We start from the raw sequence: 21,770 nt of genomic DNA, 5'->3' as shown, positions 1-21,770 counted from the left end.
TCTCAAAATGTATCTTCTGTACCATGCAAAATACATTGAAAGCATTATCCAAAAAGGCAAAGAAACAAAAAAGATCTGAACAAAACCAGTGTCAATTAACAGCTTCTCTTGGACTGGTAAATTACTCAGATTGAAAGGAAGTGCATTGCAAAAATCAGTAAATAAACTGGGTCTGGCTGTACCTAATGTGGCAGGGTATCACGCAGAGGAGCTCAAACACAGAATGTTCTAACCTTGTTTCAAGTCCAAATGCACACAACATTGGAAATTAGAACAAAGAATTTTCAGATCGTGGCCTCTGAATGAATTTGTTTGGTAGGTATGAGGAAATGACTCACCTTACCACTGGATTATTTATTTATTTGCATTACTCAGAGTGGCTTGCAGTGGCTTGTACTATGTTCCAGGATAAAACAGCAATATCAAGACAGGCTCAGCACATTTTCACCAGAAATGGCAAGGGAGTGGGCAAGATAAACCTAGCAGGGCAAGGTTTTGTACAGTCTGGGTGCAGCCATCAAGGAAGTCCTTCCTATCATCGCAGCCAACTGCACCTCCATCATTGGTGGGACACAGAGAAGGACTTTGCTACCAGATCTTAATAATAATAATAATAATAATAATAATAATAATTTTTATTTATACCCCGCCCTCCCCAGCCAAGGCCAGGCTCAGGGCGGCTAACAAGCAATAATAAAAACAAGTTGAATGAATACAACTTAAAAACAAGATTAAAATACAACATTAAAATATTGAAACATTAAAATATTAAAATGCAGCCTCATCACAGGAGGAGAAAGGAAAAAGGAAAAAGAAAGAGAGGGAGGGAGGGAATCAAATTGGCTCCAAGCCAAAGGCCAGGCGGAACAACTCTGTCTTACAGGCCCTGCGGAAAGAAATCAGATCCTGCAGGGCCCTGGTCTCATGAGGCAGAGCGTTCCACCAGGCCGGAGCCAGAGTTGAAAAGGCCCTGGCTCTGGTTGAAGCTAATTAACTTCCTGAGGGCCCGGGACCACTAGGGTGTTGCTATTTATGGACCTTGAGGCTCTCCGTGGGGCATACCGGGAGAGGCGGTCCTGTAGGTACGAGGGTCCTAGGCCTATATTAATTAAATTTATATCCCTCGAGAGTAGACAGTGCTGACTAAGACTCTTGCTACCACATCCTGGACCAGTGGGAGTGTCAAAAGACTCTTCACAAGTAGCCCCATGCAGAGCACATTGCAATAATAATCCATTCTGGATCTGGGTGTCACTAGGGCATGTGCTATCATAGCCAGACCTGACTTTTCAGCAACATGCACAGCTCAGCAGCCTAAGCTGTGCACAGCCACTATCTCAGCATCCTGATGCAACACGGAATGCAGGAGAACCCTCATACTGCAAACCTGGCTTTTCCCCAGATGGAAGTACTACCCCATCCAAAACAAAATCAAGAGCTGCGGTGCCGCAACGGGAACTCCCCACGCGAGTGGGTTCGTTCACATGGGTGGTGGAGGAGTCAGTTTCACCCATTTCAGCCTTAATTTGCAGTGCCGTGGAGCCTTTTGAGCAGCTTTCCCCTTTCAGCAGCTGTCAATAGGAGTCATGTCTCAGTTGTTCTTAGATGCTGATGAGAGAAGATTTTCCAAGAACCCAGTGGATGATGTTTGTCCGTTGTTGTTTTCAGACGTAGAAATGCTTCAGTCGGAGACTAGCAGCTCCTCCGCACGGACAACAAAGGCCTATATGATGCGCAAGTTCTTAGAAGGTGAGCATATGCAGAGGCTCAGAGTTAAGATCTCCCTATGAAGAGATCTGGAGGATAGCAATATGAGAGAGAGCCTTTTCTGCAGTAGCTCCCAGTTTGTGGAAGGCTCTCCCCAGGAAGGCTGGTGTAGTGGTTAAGAGCGGTAGTCTCGTAATCTGGTGAACCGGGTTCGCGTCTCCGCTCCTCCACATGCAGCTGCTGGGTGACCTTGGGCTAGTCACACTTCTTTGAAGTCTCTCAGCCCCACTCACCTCACAGAGTGTTTGTTGTCGGGGAGGAAGGGAAAGGAGGATGTTAGGCGCTTTGAGACTCCTTAGGGTAGTGTTAAAGCGGGATATCAAATCCAAACTCTTCTTCTTCTTCTGCATGTCTTTAGGTGCCAGGTGAGAACAATTCTCTTCAACCAGGCCTTTTGCTGATTAGCATTCTATGGCCTTTTAAATACATTTGTGGGAGGGTGTTATTGTTTTGTTTTTGATATATTATGTATTTTGTATTCATATTTTGTATTTTCATGTTGTGAACCGCCCTGGGATCTTCAGATGAAGGAGGAGATACAAATTTTATTAACAACAACAAATCTTATCACTAACTGCAAGCTGTAGCCAAGGCTTGTTCTTGGTCAAAGCTCATCATCAGCATGGAGACAGCTTACCCATGAACCCGGGTTCAAATGACACGTCAAGGCAATCCTTGGCTTTCGTTCAGAGTGATGCAGGGGTAGATATGTTCAAATACAGCGGGTCCAATATTAGAGATTCCCTCAATGACTCTATAGCCAACAAAACAAAAATATTCAGACTAACGTAAGATATATAAAAGCTCTCTCCACCCCACACTCTACAAGTTATGTAAAACTTAAATGCACACAGTTGCTTCACTCTGCATGAGTTTCCCCCTTTCTAATTATGAGTTTGTTTTCTAGGTGTGAGCATGGATGTACCAGAACCGAAAGAGGATATATACCATGATTGTGAAGATGAAGAACTCTATCACACGGTGGAACAGGACAGTTTCCCTCAGGAATTGGTCAATAGGCCACCTGTCCCTGTTCCGAGACCTGATCCCTCCACTAAACCACAGGACAAAGAATCATACATCTATAAAGGTGACTGAGGAAGCAGAATTATCTCAACATTGTTTTGCAAAAGCCTGTAGCGAGGGAATGAGGGACCTCTGGTCCCCCATATGTTGTTGGACGTCAGCTCCCATCATCCCAAGTCAGTGGTCATCCATGATGGGAGTTGCAGAGCAACGTCAAGAGGACCACAGATTCTCCATCTTTGCTGTAGGCTGTACAGCCTAGGAAGGGACACAGGTGGCGCTGTGGTCTAAACCACAGAGCCTAGGGCTTGCTGTTCAGAAGGCCGGCGGATCGAATCCCCATGACGGAGTGAGCTCCCGTTGCTCGGTCCCAGCTCCTGCCACCTAGCAGTTGGAAAGCACATCAAAGTGCAAGTAGATAAGTAGGTACCGCTCTGGCGGGAAGGTAAACGGTGTTTCCGTGCACTGCTCTGGTTCACCAGAAGCAGCTTAGTCATGCTAGCCGCATGACCCGGAAGCTGTCTGCGGACAAACGCCGGCTCCCTCGGCCAATAGAGCGAGATGAGCACCGCAACCCCAGAGTCGTCTGCGATTGGACCTAATGGTCAGGGGTACCTTTACCTTTACCTTTTATACAGCCTAGGATAGGAAAACTCACAGCTTGTATGCTTATAGTTGAGTTCAAAGAATTATGCTTCTCATTTTTTAAAAGAGGTTTTGTCTAGTCTTCCGGGTCCCAACAACATATTTGCCAAATACCAAAGGAATGAAAATAAAAGGGAAACAGAAGTGATCTCCCATTATTTCGGCCTGTCCAGGCAACTAACAGCCAACATGCGACCGCCTCCAGGAACGTGCAATGCCACAGTTAGGTTCATTGCTGGGAGGAACTCATGGAGAGAACAAACCTGTTTATATGATCCAGAACCTCCTTGTGTCAGGGCCCAAGCGTGGGAGGAATGAGGGCACTTTGCTGGGGCCTGAGAGGGTGACCCAGTCTGCAACATGCCCATTCTTGCGGATTGAAAAGAAATGAGGCGAACCTGGTTATGCGAACCTAGTTCCTTTTTATCTATTTGAGATTTCCAGATTTTGTCTTGTGAGATTTTCCAGAGCCAGTCAGAAGTAGTGTTTGAACAGCAGAAACAGCATCTGAAGTGCTGATCTAGGCTCTCCTCTAGAATATTCCAGCAATTCCCGTACATGCTCTTTTGGGGGTCCTACATGCCCATCTGGAGGGAATTTTGCAATCTAAAGCAAATGTCCTGGATTTGGGGGGGGGGGGTTTATATAAAACAAATTGTGTGCAGGTATCTCTGGTTCAGACTTTGGCTCTGGTGGGTGCGGCCCAGGCTTGGTGGCGGTGGAGGAGGGGCTATCGGACGATTGCCCTAAAAAGAATGCTCAAAAACTTTTTGTGTCTGGATTTTCGCCGCTTGAAATATGGCAACCCTACTCTAGAACCACCTTCTCATTGCCTTGCTAGGTGATTTCTGTGTTCTCATTGGAGAAGCCATTCATTCATTCAGTTATTCAGAATATGTAAATCCTGTTTTATAGCCCAGTTTACAGATTTATTTTTTTTAATTCTAAAAAGTAAATGAAAATCAAACACTAAATTTTGAAATGTTCCCTGGGCAAAAATCAGAATTCCCCATAGAAATGCAAGATGCCACCATAGCAGCGTTTGGGCGCCACCCTAAAATGAGAAGCAAGCAGCAATGGCAGGAATTATGTTTCTTTCTAATATGGCCTTCTTTCATGTGAAACCTTTGATTATTATTTTTAAATCAGCTTCTAGAATTTTCAAATTGCAAATCACAATGCTGGTACATCCCATCCCATTCCTTTTCCTTTAAACATAGCAGTCTTCAGTATGTTCTGTCATTCAGATTTTCATAGACTGCAATAGTATTCATTATTAAGTCAGTGTTGGCAACACATGGCAACGTTGATGAGTATAGCATCTGTCTTACTGTGTTGTCTATAGACCAATGGAATTTGGCAGGCTGATTCCCACACTGATCTGCAGATCAGCTAACTCAAGAGTTTCGGGTCTGTTGTTGTTGTTTTTGCTTAGAATGGGATTTCTCCTAATAGTTGCATTGACTGGAGTTTGGTCTGGATCTGCCGAATTGTCTCATGCCTTAAATAGCTTGCCACTGTTTAGTTTTTGCAGGAAAGCACCAGGAGAAACCTGGGAACCTCTACGTGTCTACAGGCAATATTAGGAAAGGTAAGTTGGAGTTGTAGCGACTCTTCCCATTGCCTGACAGGCTAATTCTTGGGTGTGACTTCCATTCGTGGTTAATATCACTTACCATATTAAGTATAGATGAGCTGTGCAAATTGCTGTAGTGGAATAAGTAAGAGAAGTGAGTGGGCTGGCAGTAGCAAAAGCAATTGGATTAGAAAAGCAATGATGCGCTCTAGGTCAGTGTTCCCCAACCTTGGGCCTCCAGCTGTTTTTGGACTACAATTCCCATCATCCTTGACCACTGGTCTTGCTAGCGAGGGATGATGGGAGTTGTAGTCCAAAAACAGCTGGAGGCCCAAGGTTGGGGAACACTGCTCTAGGTGTTCCCTTAAAATATACTTTTGGAAGCAGAAGTTTTCAACCTTTTTGAGTCCACGGCTCCCTTGACCAACAACATTCTTTGTGTGGCTCCCCTGTGGGGGAACACACCCCGAGCCTCACAGGCCCAGTTATGTCACCCCTTGCCTGCAGAGCCGGCAGCCCCTCAGCCCTTTTCAAACACCGTCCCTGAACTGAACCACATGACACATCTAGCAGAGTTTTGTTTTTTAAAAAAGTGATATTTTCCTCTCTTTTTTTGAAAAGTTTTTATTGTTAAAATAATTCAGCATTCATACACACATATTGCGAATATACAAGCATACAAACATACTGTAATGGTTCTAGGGGTTGCTCGTGCGTAAGCCTGTGCCAACACCTGGCTGGGTTGCCTGAGTGAACCTTGCCTGTCCGGACAGCCACTCACCCGTGGCTGTCTCAATCGCTGGCAGAATCCGTCAGTGGGCGTTTCTTAAACTTCTTCCAGCAAAGAAGCTCTTTGACGCCCAGTCTCCTCCTACTCTCCCTGCGCGGAAGCCTTCTGCGCAAGGATGGCGTAGGGCAGCGGAGGACCCTTCCTCTCCCCGCTGGTCCCCGGCAAGGAGTCATGTGACCGCCTCGCTGATTCCCCCATCTGCCCCCCTTCTCCACTGGAGCTACGCTGATTCCCTTCCCCAGAAGATGGGCTGCCTCTCCCAATCCCGGGACGCTCTCTGGGATCCCTCTGGAGCTTGCTCTCTCCCTCCGGCACTGATGGCAGTTCCCTGACACATACGTTTCATACAATCCTTAAAAATATTCAAACATACCTACACTCAGTCCCACAGATAATTCCTTTCCCCATCACCATCCACCACCCCTCACCCCACCTTTGTGTTAGACTTCCAATCTACTCAGTTGCAATTTCTTTCCATTTCTATTACTTTCTTCCACACGCCTTTAACCTAATTTCATGCTTCTTTTTCTATTACACATTGTTTCCCACCTTATTTAGTATTTCAGTATTTAAAGCGGAACTTGTTTATTCTAATAGGAGTTCTGATGATATTTTCCAAGTGTTTCCTTTGTTTCCGTTCCAGAGCAAGCAGACAGAGATCCAAAGGCTCAGCCACAAACCAGTATATATGACCCGTTTGCTGGGATGAAAACCCCAGGCCAACGGCAACTCATCACTTTACAGGAGCAAGTGAAACTGGGGATGCTCACTGTAGATGAAGCTGTCCTTTGTTTCAAGGAGTGGCAGCTGAATCAGAAAAAGCGGTCGGAATCATTTCGCTTTCAGCAGGTGTGTAAGGCAAAAAGTGCTTTTCACTGGGAAATATAAAAAGCAACAGCATTACTGAGTCTACCCTACCACATACCACACTTTGGTCATTCTTTGTCTTTCTGTTGTCATTGCTGGGAAAGGTAAAAAGCTGCTGTTTTCTCTTCTGTGCCTTTCCATAAGTTGGCATAGTGGAATTCAGAATGCAGGGCAAGTGGGCAGTGGTTTCAACTTGTAGCAGCTGGAAACTAAAACATCTTAGTGTCTTTAACAAAAAGGACAATGAGGACAATATCTAGGGATGGACGGACCCTCTCCACCTCAAAAACGATCTTGAGTTTTGCAAGCGTTCCTCACAAGAACCTGAGGGGATTTGCAAGGAATCCTGACAGAGTCCAGTTAGTAGATTTCCCCTCCCTGTCAAATGGATGACAGCTCTTCACAGCTGAGGGCTTCTGCTCTGCTGCTCCAGTTGCAAATATGGTATGTAGGGCAGGAGCCCCAATTAAACTCACGGCAAGCTCAAAGAGGACATTGTCCAACTTGCATTAGAGCTGACCAGTCTGCGAGGAGGGAGCCTGCGTTTCAAGCCCTTGGAAATGTCATCATCCCTAACCATCCCAAACATCTCCCTTGTACAAACAAGCCCATAGTACCCAGCTGTACTGTAGCCTTGTCTTTGAAGCCACTCTGATGGGTGGTCTTGTTTTTAAAAATATGCAAATTGGTATAGGCTAAGAGAGAAGCCATGGGACGTGGGTGGCGCTGTGGGTTAAACCACAGAGCCTAGGACTTGCCGATCAGAAGGTCGGCGGTTCAAATCCCCGCGACGGGGTGAGCTCCCGTTGCTCAGTCCCTGCTCCTGCCAACCTAGCAGTTCGAAAGCACGTCAAAGTGCAAGTAGATAAATAGGTACTGCTCTGGCGGAAAGGTAAACGGTGTTTCCGTGCGCTGCTCTGGTTCGCCAGAAGCGGCTTAGTCATGTGGCCACATGACCCAGAAGCTGTACGCCGGCTCCCTCGGCCAATAAAGCGAGATGAGCGCCGCAACCCCAGAGTCGGCCATGACTGGACCTAATGGTCAGGGGTCCCTTTACCTTTACATAAGAGAGAAGCCAGATGTTGTGCCCATATTGGAGTCTTTGCTAATAATCAGAAATGGTTGGAAAGAGGGAATATTTGGAGTACAGTGGTACCTCGCAAGACGAACGCCTCGCAAGACGGAAAACCCGCTAGACGAAAGGGTTTTCCGTTTTGGAGGCGCTTCGCAAAACGAATTTCCCTATGGGCTTGCTTCGCAAGACGACAGCCCATAGGGAAATCTCCGGGACAGCGGGGAAGCGCAGCGCGTCTTCCCCGCTGTCCTCGGACCTCCTCCGAAGGCTGGCGGCGGGGCGGGGACAGCTCCTCCCGCCGCCGGCGGGCTTCGGAACGATGCCCCAATGCCGGGCGGCGGGCGGGAACGCCTCCCCCCGCCGCCCGCCATCGGGACCATGCCCCGATGCCGGGGGCGGGCGGGAACGCCTCCCCCCGCCCCCGCCATCGGGACCATGCCGGGCGGCGCGCTTTGTTGCTTTCCCCGGAGTGCTTTTAAACGCGGGCGGCTGGGGGGGGGGAATCCCTTGGACCCTCGCCGGACTTCAAAAGAGCTGCGGGAAGTCCGGCGGGGGTCCTTGGGATTCCCTCCCAGCCCCCGCCTTTAAAAGCACTCCGGGGAAAGCAGCAAAGCGCGGCGCGCTTTGTTGCTTTCCCCGGAGTGCTTTTAAACGCGGGCGGCTGGGGGGGGGGAATCCCTTGGACCCTCGCCGGACTTCAAAAGAGCTGCGGGAAGTCCGGGGGGTCCAAGGGATTCCCTCCCCACCGCCCACCTTTAAAAGCACTCCGGGGAAAGCAGCAAAGCGCGGCGCGCTTTGTTGCTTTCCCCGGAGTGCTTTTAAACGCGGGCGGCTGGGGGGGGGGAATCCCTTGGACCCTCGCCGGACTTCAAAAGAGCTGCGGGAAGTCTGGGGGGTCCAAGGGATTCCCTCCCCACCGCCCACCTTTAAAAGCACTCCGGGGAAAGCAGCAAAGCGCGGCACGCTTTGTTGCTTTCCCCGGAGTGCTTTTAAACGCGGGCGGCTGGGGGGGGGAATCCCTTGGACCCTCGCCGGACTTCAAAAGAGCTTCGGGAAGTCCGGCGGGGGTCCAAGGGATTCCCTCACCGCCGCCCACCTTTAGAAGCGCTCGGGGAAAGCAGCGCGCTTCGCTGCTTTCCCCAGAGTCCTTTTAAACGCAGGCGGCAGTGAGGGAATCCCTTGGACCCCCTCCGGACTTCCCGCAGCTCTTTTGAAGTCCGGTGGGGGGAGAAGGGCTTTTCTTCCTACCGCCAGCCTTCAGAACAGCCTACTGAAGGCTGGCGGTGGGAAGAAAAGCCCTTGTCCCCCCCACCCAGCCTTCAGAAGAGGTCGGGGGACAGACTGTCCCCGGACCTGGTCTGAAGGCGGTTTCCCTAGGAACGCATTAATTGATTTTCAATGCATTCCTATGGGAAACTGTGCTTCGCAAGACGAAAAACTCGCAAGAAGAAAAAACTCGTGGAACGAATTAATTTCGTCTTGCGAGGCACCACTGTATGTAACACAATCTTGGTTAACCACACCAAATTGCTGCAAAACTCATTTTGCTATTGATTGCGTGTTGAACGTGGGTCAAACTTCATCAGCTACACAAGTATTTCCTGCGTTTCCTCCTGAAATACCTTCAGCCCCTATGGAGTCATAGCTAGGAGGACTCACAAAAAAGTGCATGACAGGGCAATCAGTTTATAAGATCAGAACAACATGGACTGGAAGCTATGGAGAATTGCTGATAATTACCGTATTTTTCGCTCTATAACACACACCCGACCATAACACGCACATAGTTTTTAGAGGAGGAAAATCCGTAGGCATGCCACCCGTAGGCATTCCCTCCATAACACGCACAGACATTTCCCCTTACTTTCTAGGAGGAAAAAAGTGAGTGTTATGGTGCAAAAAATACGGTAGTTAAATCTTGCTTCATGATCACTAGAATCTCTTTCCTAAAATCTTACACGGTGAGGCCTACGTATTTGTAGAAGAAATGGGATTATCCACCTTGGATTCAGTTAGATCTTGCCAGTTTTGCAAACCATTATTAATAGTTGTCCATGTTTGTTCAGATCCTTGAAAATAACATTTTGCGTTTCCAGGAAAACCTGAAAAGATTACGCGACAGCATCACTCGGCGGCAAATTGAGAAGCAAAAGGCTGGCAAACATGCAGGTAAAGGGCTTGACTAATTGGTGACCATGCTGAAAACTGCAGCAGTTGGACGTCTCCCACTCCTTCTGGTCTGTAGCCAAGTGTGGTGGAGCTAAGGGGTTGTACGCAACATTTTGCTAAGTACTACTTTGCATGAGCGGAACAACTTCCTCTTGCACAGCAGGGCATTCCCCCCCCTCCTCCCCCTGTGCTCTGCCTAAATCTCTTAGGGGTTTTTCCCAACCCTCCACAGCAGATTTGGGGGCATTATGGAGCCTGCACAAGGGCAGGGGGAAGTCACAGTGCAAAAGCAGAAGTAGTTCCACTTGTGCATTTGTTTAGTTAGCCCATGGTACACTCTGTTGTAATGGTTTTCTAGTTGGTTTTCTAACCTCTTTTGACTTTGGTCTGATTGTGAGGCTTTTGAGGCAAAAACAAAACTGGCCCCAGCAATCTGAAGAGCCTCAAATGTGGGAGCAAACCTGAAACCATCACTGGTAAACGGGTGTTCTCTCAATAACTCATTTTTTGTTACTTTAGTACAGTCTTTACATTTCAGAAGGCTAAACAACTCCCATAAATTCTAAGTTGATGTATACATTTTTGTGAAAGACCTGGGACGCAAACAAGGTTGTGAACGAAAAGACTACGATAAAGACTCGAGGCAAAACATAACCTTACTTCTGTGGTTACTGTCATTTGACACACAGAGGGCAAGAATATCTGAGGCTGTATGTGCACAAGCATACCAAGACTGCCCAAATAGCAACTGGTTAACATTATGTTCTTTTCACTGGCGTTGTAGCTCATCAAATGCCATCATTTATGATAGCAAGACACTGGTGGGAAAAGTATGGTTTGGACTGGTGCAGCGGTGGCTATTGTAACTACAGGGATGTGCCTACTAGATGCCAATTTTGCCTGTTGTATTACTGAAGGGGATGTGGGTGACGCTGTGGTCTAAACCACTGAGCCTCTTAGGCTTGCTGATCAGAAGGTCCACGGTTCGAATCTGTGCAATGGGGTGAGCTCCCGTTGCTCTGTCCCAGCTTCTGCCAACCTAGCAGTTCAAAAGCACTCCAGTGCAAGTAGATAAATAGGTGCCACTGCGGTGGGAAGGTAAACGCCGTTTTTGTGAGCTCTGGCTTCCGTCACGGTGTTCTGTTGTGCCAGAAGCGGTTTAAGTCATGCTGGCCACATCACCCGGAAAACTGCCGACAAACGCCGGCTCCTTCGGCCTGAAGCAAGATGAGCGCCGCAACCCCATACAGTGGTGCCCCGCAAGACGAATGCCTCGCAAGACGAAAAACTCGCTAGACGAAAGGGTTTTCCGTTTTTTGAAGTGGTGCCTCCGCAAGACGAATTTCCCTATGGGCTTGCTTCGCAAGACGAGAGTTCTTGCGAGTTTGTTTCCTTTTTCTTAAAGCCACTAAGCCGTTAATAGCCGTTAATAGCCACTAAGCCGCTAATAGCCGTGCTTCGCAAGACGAAGAGACTCGCGGAACGGATTAATTTCGTCTTGCGAGGCACCACTGTAGTTGCCTTTGACTGGCTTAAACCATCCAGGGATCCTTTACTTGAACAGAATCGGTGAGGGCGGAGAAGAGACATCAGTGGAAAATCCAAGCAGCCCTATGCACGGATTTCCAAAGTGCAGGAGGGATTACCTTGTTTGGGGGAGAATCAGAATTTTATTTGCCGATGCCAAGGAAGGTACTAGATGAGCAACGAGGCATAACTTCCAGTTTGAAAAGGTTTTGCCCACTGCCAAAGGGACAAAGCTGAAGTGTAATTTTTGAATAAATGTGTTTTAATAATGAGCTCCCGTTGCTCGGTCCCTGCTCCTGCCAACCTAGCAGTTGGAAAGCACGTCAAAGTGCAAGTAGATAAATAGGTACCACTCTGGCGGGAAGGTAAACGGCGTTTCCATGCGCTGCTCTGGTTCGCCAGAAGCGGCTTAGTCATGCTGGCCACATGACCCAGAAGCTGTACGCCGGCTCCCTCGGCCAATAAAGCGAGATGAGCGCCGCAACCCCAGAGTCGGTCATGACTGGACCTAATGGTCAGGGGTCCCTTTACCTTTACCTTAATAGTAATAATAAGTTGCCTTGCCTTGCCTTGACTCCTGGCTTTTTCTTCCTAGATTTGGAAATCACTGTCCCTGTTGGCCATTCTCAGAACATCCCCAAGAAACCGGAGTGTAGCATTTATGAAGCTCATCCTCGGAAAAACCTCTACCAACCAATTAAAGAAATCAGGCGAGGGGACTGGAAAACAGAAAGTGCCTCAAGTACTACTAGTAAGTAAACAGCCAGGAAGCCATCTAGGGAGAGGTGAGGATGCTTTGGATTTCGAGTCGTTAAGGATGGAGCACTTAGCAGTTGTTGCTTTCCCAGCCAATGCTGGGACGTCACTGAACTTACTGCTCAGTCTGTTTATACGCTTTATGAATGTTTCCTATGCAAAAATTCACTTATCCAAACATGAGGAATTAGTACCCAAACCTCGCTATACACGCCACAGATTCAGATAACCAAACATAAAACATGTATTACTTCCTTGTTTTCCTTTTGCTAATCGGCAAAAGTTTGAGTGTCACCACACTGCAGTTTTATCCAATAGCAATAATTTAATTTACTGGTGCAGAATTCCACACCTCTTTGACGCTGTTCCAAGGGGAATGAGAAAAGCCTTCCCTCTTTGATAAACATGTATAAAGCCTGTTTCTCAGTACATGCAATTCTCTAAGCACTGTACACATATTGAAAGATAATTCAGTCCCTGCCTAAAGGTTCACAATCTAACAGACACATGACACAAAATGAAAAAGAAACCGAGAGGTAAGAAGAAATAACTTGATACAGAGCTCTTCCCTAATTCAGAAATTATAGGAATAAGCGGAATGGTGGTTTCAGGGCCAGGGGAAAGGATTGGAAGGTGGTTCCTCACAAGAAAACATGAATGTGTGGACACTTTATGAAATGCTTGAAAATCCCTAACTGGGCTTGTTTCCTCATCTAACCAGGTAGTTCAAGCAACCGATCCAGTACACGAAGTATACTGAGTGCCAGCAGTGGGATGGATGGAGACAACGAGGTAACACTTCTCACTGGAAATTTTCTCTCTTAACAAACTTGCGCAACTGCTCTGGCCTGATCCCTCACTAAAGCTACAGAAATGCATGTTTCAGTGTACAAACAGTAGCCTCTTGACTGTGGGCTTAGAATACATGACTGAAAGGCCGCATAGAGCAGTGATGAGGCGTTGGGACTACAACTCCCATCATCCTTGCCCATTGGGCATTCTGGCTGGGGCTGATAGGAGTTGGAGCCCAACAACCGTACCTGCAGGGCCACAGGTCCCCCAACCCTGGCACAGAACTTGATAAAGGAGTAGCGGGAAGAGTTAATTTGAGGCACCAAGCCGGGCCTGTTGATGCTGTGGTGACACTGGAAGGCTTCGCTGAAGGGAACTGAAAACGAAAAAGACTGCTTTGGCAGAATTGCACTCTTGTCTCCCAGGATCCACATGAGAAGGACCAGGGTGTGGGGTCGTGATAAGCCCTACCGTGCCTGAAATAATACACTGTTCCTAATGCCAGGAGCTCTGGGGCTGCAAAGTTGAAGAGAAACCCACCCTGGCCTTTGCCATCAACCAGAGGACTAAGGACCACAGGGTGCCCCTTGCCCCCGTTTGTTCTGTTTCAGATTACTGTGCTAATGCTTTGCATATCCATAGGCAGTATATAAAACTTAAAAATCAATGAACTAGTTAGATGACGAGGTAGTTCCAAAGTACTTAATTATAGAGCCGTAGTCTGGCTTGGTTTAAGGCAGCGTTCTGTGTTGTGTAGCACACTGATTCATTCATAGAAAAAGGCCTGAAGGCAGATCTAGCATAGTCCTAGGCAATGCAAATATGTGTGTGTATTATTATTATTATTATTATTATTATTATTATTATTATTATTATTATGCCACCCATCTGACTGGGTTTTCCCAGCCACTCTGGGCAGCTTCCAACAAATTAAAACACAGTAAGACATCAAACATTTAAAGCTTCCCTAAACAGGGTTGCCTTCAGATGTCTTCTAAAAGTCAGATACAGTGGTACCTCGGGTTACATACGCTTCAGGTTACACACTCTGCTAACCCAGAAATAGTGCTTCAGGTTAAGAACTTTGCTTCAGGATAAGAACAGAAATCGGGCTCCGGCGGCGCAGCAGCAGCCGGAGGCCCCATTAGCTAAAGTGGTGCTTCAGGTTAAGAACAGTTTCAGGTTAAGAACAGACCTCCGGAACGAATTAAGTAATTAACCTGAGGTACCACTGTAGTTATTTATCTCCTTGACATCTGACGGGAGGGCGTTCTACAGGGCAGGTGCAACTACCAAGGCCCTCTGCCTGGTTCCCTGTAACCTCACTTCTTGCAGTGTGGGAACCACCGGAAGGCCCTTGGAGCTGGATCTCAGTGTCCGGCTGAACGATGAGGGTGGAGACGCTCTTTCAGGTATACAGGGCCTAAGCCTTTTAGGTCCGAACCAACACTTTGAATTGTGCTTGGGAAAACACACACACACACACACACACACACACACACACAAATGTGGCTGTGTATTTTCCAAGGAAATGCTGCGGGGAAAGCTTACTTTCACATCTTTATGTAGGATAATGAAATACCAGAAGTAAAGAGAAATTTCAACCCTGGGCCCCAGCCGCCAGACAGACCATCTACAAGACCTCCAAGGATACCCCCTCGAGTTACTAGCAGGTTGTTGTTGCTGTTATTAATATCATCATGATTGTTACCTTTCTACTGTCATCTACCTCAAGAGCAGGTTTGACAGGTCTCTGCCCCAAAGGGCTTACAATCTAAGATAGAAATGGAGGGGGGGAGATGAAATGCGATGGTGGCAGATATAAACAAGAGACTATGCGATTATTATTTTGTTCCAGTTACAGCTGCTTAGGCCTAATACAGATGGAGGTATGGTAAGGCATAGGAACTAGAGGGTCCTGCTAGAGGCTTTGCGGGAAAGATGGTTTTTGAGGAAAGATCTGAAGGAAGTAGGAGAGATAATCATACAAAGGTGTTATGGGAGGGAGTTCTAGGCATAAGTGACAGCAAGGGCAGAGTTTCTTTCAAGGAGCAGGAAACCACCAGATGTCTGAGAAGTAAGTGGGGCAAGGTCATAGAGGGTTTTGATGGTAAGGAGGGCAATGAAGTCCTGCTGGATCCAGGAGCAGACAGGAAGCTATTGGAGGGATGTTTACACAAAACACAGCCCCCCCCCCCCCCGCTTTTTATTTTGCCAATTTAGAGCCTATCGAAACTTCGGGGAAATAAAGCAACCATTCGACTTATGTAAAAGGCTCGTGGAAGCCAGTTGTTTTGCCATTTCCGTATCGTCAGTAAAAATATTTAGCGTGCTGATATAAATAGTGTGCAGATATAAAAAGAATAGCTGCTGTAAGGTGATCTCTTTCAGTATTTCTTTCACTTTTATTCCAATTGCACAATGAGGTAAAAGCCAGTTTTATATTTGAACCACTTTTTGTAAAGCTTTTGTCCTAGTCCTCTAGTTTTATCGTAATTTGAAATGAAGTTGCATGTATGCATAAGCGGATTTGCTCATATCATTTCCATGCTTTGCCTCCCTCATTCTTCCCCCTTTCTCTGCCCCCCCCCTGTCAACACTGTAAGCACCTCAGGGCAGGGGCCTGTTTCTTTTGTTTGTGTTACTCTATAGAGTATCATATGCTATGTAGTTTCAAAGGGTACTATCCTCTCCCTAGCACTACTTAACATTTATATGTTAAATAACCAGATGGGCAGGGTATAAATAATAAAATTATTACCGGTATACTGATGACACACAGCTCTATTTATCTCTAATGTCTGAAACGGGAGAGGTGGTGAAAGCTCAGGATCAGTGTCTGAATACAGTGGTGGACCAATAAACTGTTTGAATCCTGAAAAGACAAAGGCTCTTTGGGTTGGTAGTTCCCGTGTCTGGGAGATTGGCAAGTTACCCATTCTGAATGGGGTCGCATTCCCTCTGAAGGAGAAAGTGTATAGCTTGGGGTTACTCCTGGTCCTGGATTCATCTCTGTTATTAGAGGCCCAGAAGCCAAGAGTGCCTTTTACCAGCTCTGTCTGGTGAGCCAGCTTCATCTGTTCTTGGACAGAGAGAGCCTGACCACTGTGGCCCATGCGTTGGTATCTTTGAGGCTGCATTACAGCAATATGTAATTTGGGACACGGGTGGCACTGTGGGTTAAACCACAGAGCCTAGGACTTGCCGATCAGAAGGTTGGTGGTTCGAATCCCCGTGACGGGGTGAGCTCCCGTTGCTCGGTCCCAGCTCCTGCCAACCTAGCAGTTCGAAAGCACGTCAAAGTGCAAGTAGATAAATAGGTACCGTTCTGGCGGGGAGGTAAATGGCGTTTCCGTGCTCTGCTCTGGTTCGCCAGAAGCGGCTTAGTCATGCTGGCCACATGACCCGGAAGCTGTACGCCGGCTCCCTTGGCCAATAAAGCAAGATGAGCGCCGCAACCCCAGAGTCGGCCACGACGACCTAATGGTCAGGGGTCCCTTACAGCAATATGTGGACCTGCCTTGGGCTTCGTTTGAAAGCTCCAGCTGGTACAGGATGCTGCAGCCTGACTCCTGATGAGAGCTTCTGGTTGAGAACATGTGACCCCATGGTTAAGACATCTGAACAGGCTACCCAGATAATATGGACCCAGGTTCAAGGTCCTTGTATTAATTTACCATGCCCTGAACAACTTAGGTTCTTGCGGACTGCCTAACCCCTTACATCCCAGCTGAATCACTGAGATCATCTGCAAGAGTGCCATTGGTTGTCTCCTAAGTTGGCAAGACTCATTTGACAGCAACAAGAAACCAATCCAGCCTCCTTCTGTTGTAACCTTTAAGCCCCTGTTGCCAAGCTTTTTTCTGGCAATTAAAAACAAACATTTATATGGTTTTAATTGCATGGCTTTATGTAAAACAGTTGTAAGCTGGTCTGATAGTTTATATGACTAGTAGAATATAAATATTTTTATAAATAAATGTAGACTGACATCATTAGTAAGAATATTAATAATAGCTTTTCTGTTTCAATTTTGAGTTGGTGATTCACATAAAAACCGCAAAGACATTCTGTTGTTTCCTTGCCTTTGAAGTTCGGCATGTGTAATATTCCAAAGCTATTCTTATGCTCTGCTTTTCAAATGTTTTTCTGTAGGCTTTTTAGCAGTGACAACTTCTGTCCTCCTCCCCCTGTGCCACCGAGAGGTCGTGAAATGCCGCGCTAAATCTTCAGGATGCTGAATACGAAAATGCGTGGTGTTTATTCTTAAGGTTGACTTTTAATAATATTGAATATCCAGCAAAGGTTTTCTCCTCACTCCGCCCCATCAAATGAATAATTTTGGCACAGGTTTCTTTGAAAAACCAAACCGAGGGGGGCAGGGAAAGAACAAGAATTTGACTGTCCTCTTGGCAGTCGTGGCTTTTCAGAACAAACTGGTTACGGCAGAGGAAAGTACACACTGAGCTTCTTCAGGATTATGCGATTCATCCTTCTTAATAGCACCAGATCAAAGGTGGCAATCCCTCAACGTGAAAATGGAATACCTACAAGTGGACCTTTTTCTCTGTTTATCTACAAATGAGGTAACAAATTACACTTTCAGGTAGGCAGACTGGAGATGGCATAGGGCTGTATTCAACTAAGTATTACTTTACTCTAATTACCCACTGTAATTAATGGACCTAACTCAGCGATTTTCATAAATTTCAATGGGCGTACTTCAAGTAAAGCTTTGTTGAATCCCACTCACAGTGCAGTGGAAGCTCAGCCACAGTACACAATGGAGTAACTCCTTCGGAATCTGCGCAGGCAGATTACTGGTTTTATGATGATTTTATATTTCAGACTACCAAATTGGTGCCTAAAGTAGCTTTTTCAGATAACAGGGAAACATTGAGCATTGTTTTGCACTTTAAGTCCTGTGCCTTAGAACACAGGACCTCTGTGGAATCTTCGTCCATGCCTTGGTGTGTATTAATTCAGTGGTGATGTTATCAAAAGCCACCCAGCAAACTGTGGATGTTAAGGAACCTGGGTTCTGTATAATTTATGAATATCAATAAAGTTTATGCACAGATGTTTAACATAGTTCTTTTTACAGAGTCCGAATTCTTTTTTTAGAGGCAGTCTGTGAAGGCAAGCAGCAGATCAGACTTAAAAGGTTTAAGATGTGCATTCTCAACAGTCGGGTAGAAACCCCTGGAAAGGCACAACACTTCTGGAGAAGTTAGAGAAGACTAAGACCTTGCAGCAGTCAGATCTTTATTTTCCGAGCCCTTTGACCTGACCATCTCAGCTGATACTATTTTCCAGGGTCTGTTCCAACAGCAAACTCCTCAGATCAGGTTTAACAAAACAAAAAACACCACCGTGCAGAATATCTTTCATAGCAAATTTCCTGGAGGAAAATACATATGGAAGAGGAAACGAAGTATGGCTGCTTAGAGTGGTGCGTGCTTAATGTGCCTTAGCTAAGGACCCCCAGTGCATTTGTAAAGAAAGTGTGTGCCCCCATCATCCCAGGCTAGCCTGGAAAGGAACACTGGGAAGAGGTGATGTGAAAATGTGATGAACTGAACTTATGAGTGGGAAAATCAGAACTTGAGAGAAACCAAACTGACTGATTTGCCTATCCCTACTCTCTGTTTAGGGACGCGGGTGGCGCTGTGGGTTAAACCACAGAGCCTAGGACTTGCCGATCAGAAGGTTGGCAGTTTGAATCCCCGTGACGTGGTGAGCTCCTGTTGCTCGGTCCCAGCTCCTGCCCACCTAGCAGTTCAAAAGCATGTCAAAGTGCAAGTAGATAAATAGGTACCACTCTGGCAGGAAGGTAAACGGTGTTTCCGTGCGCTGCTCTGGTTCACCAGAAGCGGCTTGGTCATGCTGGCCACGACCTGGAAGCTGTACGCCGGCTCCCTCAGCCAATAAAGCGAGATGAGCGCCGCAACCCCAGAGTTGGTCACGACTGGATCTAATGGTCAGGGGTCCCTTTACCTTTACTCTCTGTTTGCTCATTAGCTTGTGGTTGTTGGTGAAAGTGAGTTTTGGATGGAGAGCTGACTTGAAAAGGTTTGAGGATTTACTGTTTAAGGTTGGGGGTACAATGCCTGGAATCCTAAGAGAGGCATTGGTATCAAACCAGGGTACAAAAGCAATGCCCTTTTCAGGTTAAGATATTTTTGCACAAACCAATATGTTTTCAAATATATTGTTAAGCACGTGCTGAGCAGTGTGAAGTTTTAGGGATGCTGTGTTCACCCAGGGTTCTGTTTCCTTGGAATGCGGGTCATTGGAGACTGATGGTTCTTCTGTAATATAATGTTTTGTTTACACATATACACAAGTTGAGCATAAGAGAGACAGCTCACAACATTAACAGTCCAGCAGATACGACTTTCCATTCGGTTCCTTTTTTAATAATATTTTTTATTAATTTTAACATATAAATTATAAAATGTACCGCAAAACTTATCACTTATACAATCTTTTGAGACTTCCGTCAGCACCTCTGATGAGCCACCGTTTTAACCACTTCTTATGCATTTCTTAACTTTATATTGCCTTTACATCTCTTAACAAATCATCCTCCCCCTTGTCCATTTTTACAATACTTCTAATAATAACTCCTCACAAAACTTCTTGCAACCCTACAAACGTCGTCTGTTCTTCACAATTACTTTTCAAATAGTCCGTAAATTTACTCCAGTCTTTCATGAATTTCTGGTCTTGCCTGTTTCAAATCCTTCCTGTTAGTTTATCTAATTCTGCATAGTCCATTAACTTCATCCTCCATTCTTCAATCATCGGTAACTCTTCTTGCTTCCATTTTTGGGCCAATAATATTCTTGCTGCTGTTATTGCATATAAAAAGAAATTACATTCCTTTCTATTTATGTCACTCCCCACAATGCCCAATAGAAATGCTTCTGGTTTCTTTATAAATGTATATTTCAACATTTTTTTCAACTCATTATATATCATCTCCCAGAAGCATTTCACCTTTTTACATTCTCACCACATGTGATAAAATGTTCCCTCTTTTTCTTTACATTTCCAACATTTATTACTGACTTTATACATTTTCGCTAACTTGACAGGTGTAATATACTATCTATACATCATTTTCATCACATTCTCTTTTAGGGCATTGCATGCAGTAAATTTTAAACCTTCTTTCCATAATTTCACCCAATCACTCAGCTGACTTTCCATTCGGTTCCTAGGGGGCCACCAGTACCACAGGATTCTTCCAGAGAGTAGTTCAACCTTCAAAACTGCAACCTTAGGTTGTCCTCTCCCCCTGTCCAGGTGGAGGACAAAACCACTTTGAGGGCTTTCTTTTTTAAAACAATCAAGCAGTATATAAATTTTATGAAATAAGAGGGTGAGTCATTCCCCCACCTTTACTGCCCATTCGCAAAGGTAGCAACTAAGCCAGGCATAGGTAAACTCGGCCCTCCAGATGTTTTTGGCCTACAACTTCCATGATCCCTATCTAACAGGACCAGTGGTCAGGGATGATGGGAATTGTAGTCCCAAAACATCCGGAGGGATGAGTTTGCCTATGCCTGAACTCAGCAAAGACACATGCCCAGGCAGGATGTTACGTCACCAGTTCCCATCTTGCAAATCTTGGATATTTTACAGTCAGGTGTATGTGAAGGTAAGTCTATGGGTGAGATCCAATCACACTCAATGTAGAACCATTTAAATCAATTAAGTCCATTGATTTCGCCGGGCTTGCCCTGAGTACGTTCTTGGCACCTGTCTGTCTCAGGAGACAACGGAGGAGTATGCCTTTGGAGGTGAAGTCAAACCGTGGGAGAATTACAGCACCTGCTGTGGCTGTAGAGACCAAAACAGGAGAGACATGTTTTGTTGCAGCTGGGGCAGGTGGAGGCGTCCAGTTGTGCTGATGCAGATACAGATACACCATGGCATTTCTTCTCTCTGCACTCCTCCCAGTGGTCATTCCTGGGTATGACTTAGGTAAAGATTGTCCTCTCTGCTTCTGCGTGCCTTTCCCGCAGTGTTTGCTATCTATGTTACTGCTCCAGGCACTGATGAATTGACTTGCTATAGTCATGTAAGGGGGAGGAGGGAGAATGATCAGCAGTGTGAGTGTGGTGTCTGTTGAGTCAACAAGGAAATGTTCTGTGGCTGACTGGGGTTTTCCCAGAAGCGCAGGAATGTGAAGAGTAAAGCCAGGAGGGAGAGCCATACAATGTTAGCTCCAGTAAGGAAGCAGAGCTAGTAGCTTCAAGAGCTACACTGCAGTAACTGCTTCCAGTGCATAGTGGAAAAGGGAGCTTGCATTCTCCTGGGGAAAAAATCACAATATTGTATTGCCTGGAGGTGCCCCTGTGTGGAAGTGTTTCCTAAGCTTTCTTCATCTGGTGTCGAGGGTCAGCACCTTTTACTCTTCCTGACATGCTGTAGTGGGAGCAGGGGCAACTGAGGTTCCCCTGGACCCTGTGCCTGCAGTGTGCTTGTCTGGTCTGCTCCCTCACCTGCTATGGCAAGCAGGTCTCCAGTGGCCGGAGAAGAGCAGACAGCAGAACTGTAAGGGAATTGTAGGCATCTCACTTCTCTCTTGCATGCAGCTTCTGTGCAGAGTATCTGGTCAAGGTGTAGAGGTTGGGAATAAGATCCATGGGCATAACTCTTAATATGCTATTCCACACACTATCTCCAGAGAATCACAGATTTGTAGAGTTGGAAGGGACCCTGAGGATCATCTAGTCCAACCCCTTGGAATGCAGGAATATGCAGCTGTC

The 21,770-nt window shown here is 46.3% G+C and overlaps 1 protein-coding gene across 3 annotated transcripts in view; it reads left to right on the top strand.

Moving 5' to 3' along the window:
• Positions 1 to 18,081, top strand: part of PIK3AP1 (phosphoinositide-3-kinase adaptor protein 1) — a 47,673-nt gene extending 29,592 nt beyond the window's left edge. For all 3 annotated transcript variants that reach the window (XM_028729007.2, XM_028729008.2, XM_077930674.1), the window contains 9 exons: positions 1,669 to 1,749; positions 2,675 to 2,857; positions 4,964 to 5,029; positions 6,448 to 6,653; positions 9,843 to 9,915; positions 12,038 to 12,193; positions 12,920 to 12,990; positions 14,560 to 14,663; positions 17,146 to 18,081. In XM_028729007.2, coding sequence (XP_028584840.2) covers positions 1,669 to 1,749; positions 2,675 to 2,857; positions 4,964 to 5,029; positions 6,448 to 6,653; positions 9,843 to 9,915; positions 12,038 to 12,193; positions 12,920 to 12,990; positions 14,560 to 14,663; positions 17,146 to 17,215 — 1,010 coding nt within the window. In that variant the 3' untranslated portion in view covers positions 17,216 to 18,081. The remainder of the gene's footprint in view (positions 1 to 1,668; positions 1,750 to 2,674; positions 2,858 to 4,963; positions 5,030 to 6,447; positions 6,654 to 9,842; positions 9,916 to 12,037; positions 12,194 to 12,919; positions 12,991 to 14,559; positions 14,664 to 17,145) is intronic.
• Positions 18,082 to 21,770: the final 3,689 nt, after the last annotated feature.

This window comes from Podarcis muralis, chromosome 6 (genome assembly GCF_964188315.1).
Source record: "Podarcis muralis chromosome 6, rPodMur119.hap1.1, whole genome shotgun sequence".
Taxonomy (NCBI): domain Eukaryota; kingdom Metazoa; phylum Chordata; class Lepidosauria; order Squamata; family Lacertidae; genus Podarcis; species Podarcis muralis.
This window is presented reverse-complemented; position numbering and strand designations above follow the sequence as displayed.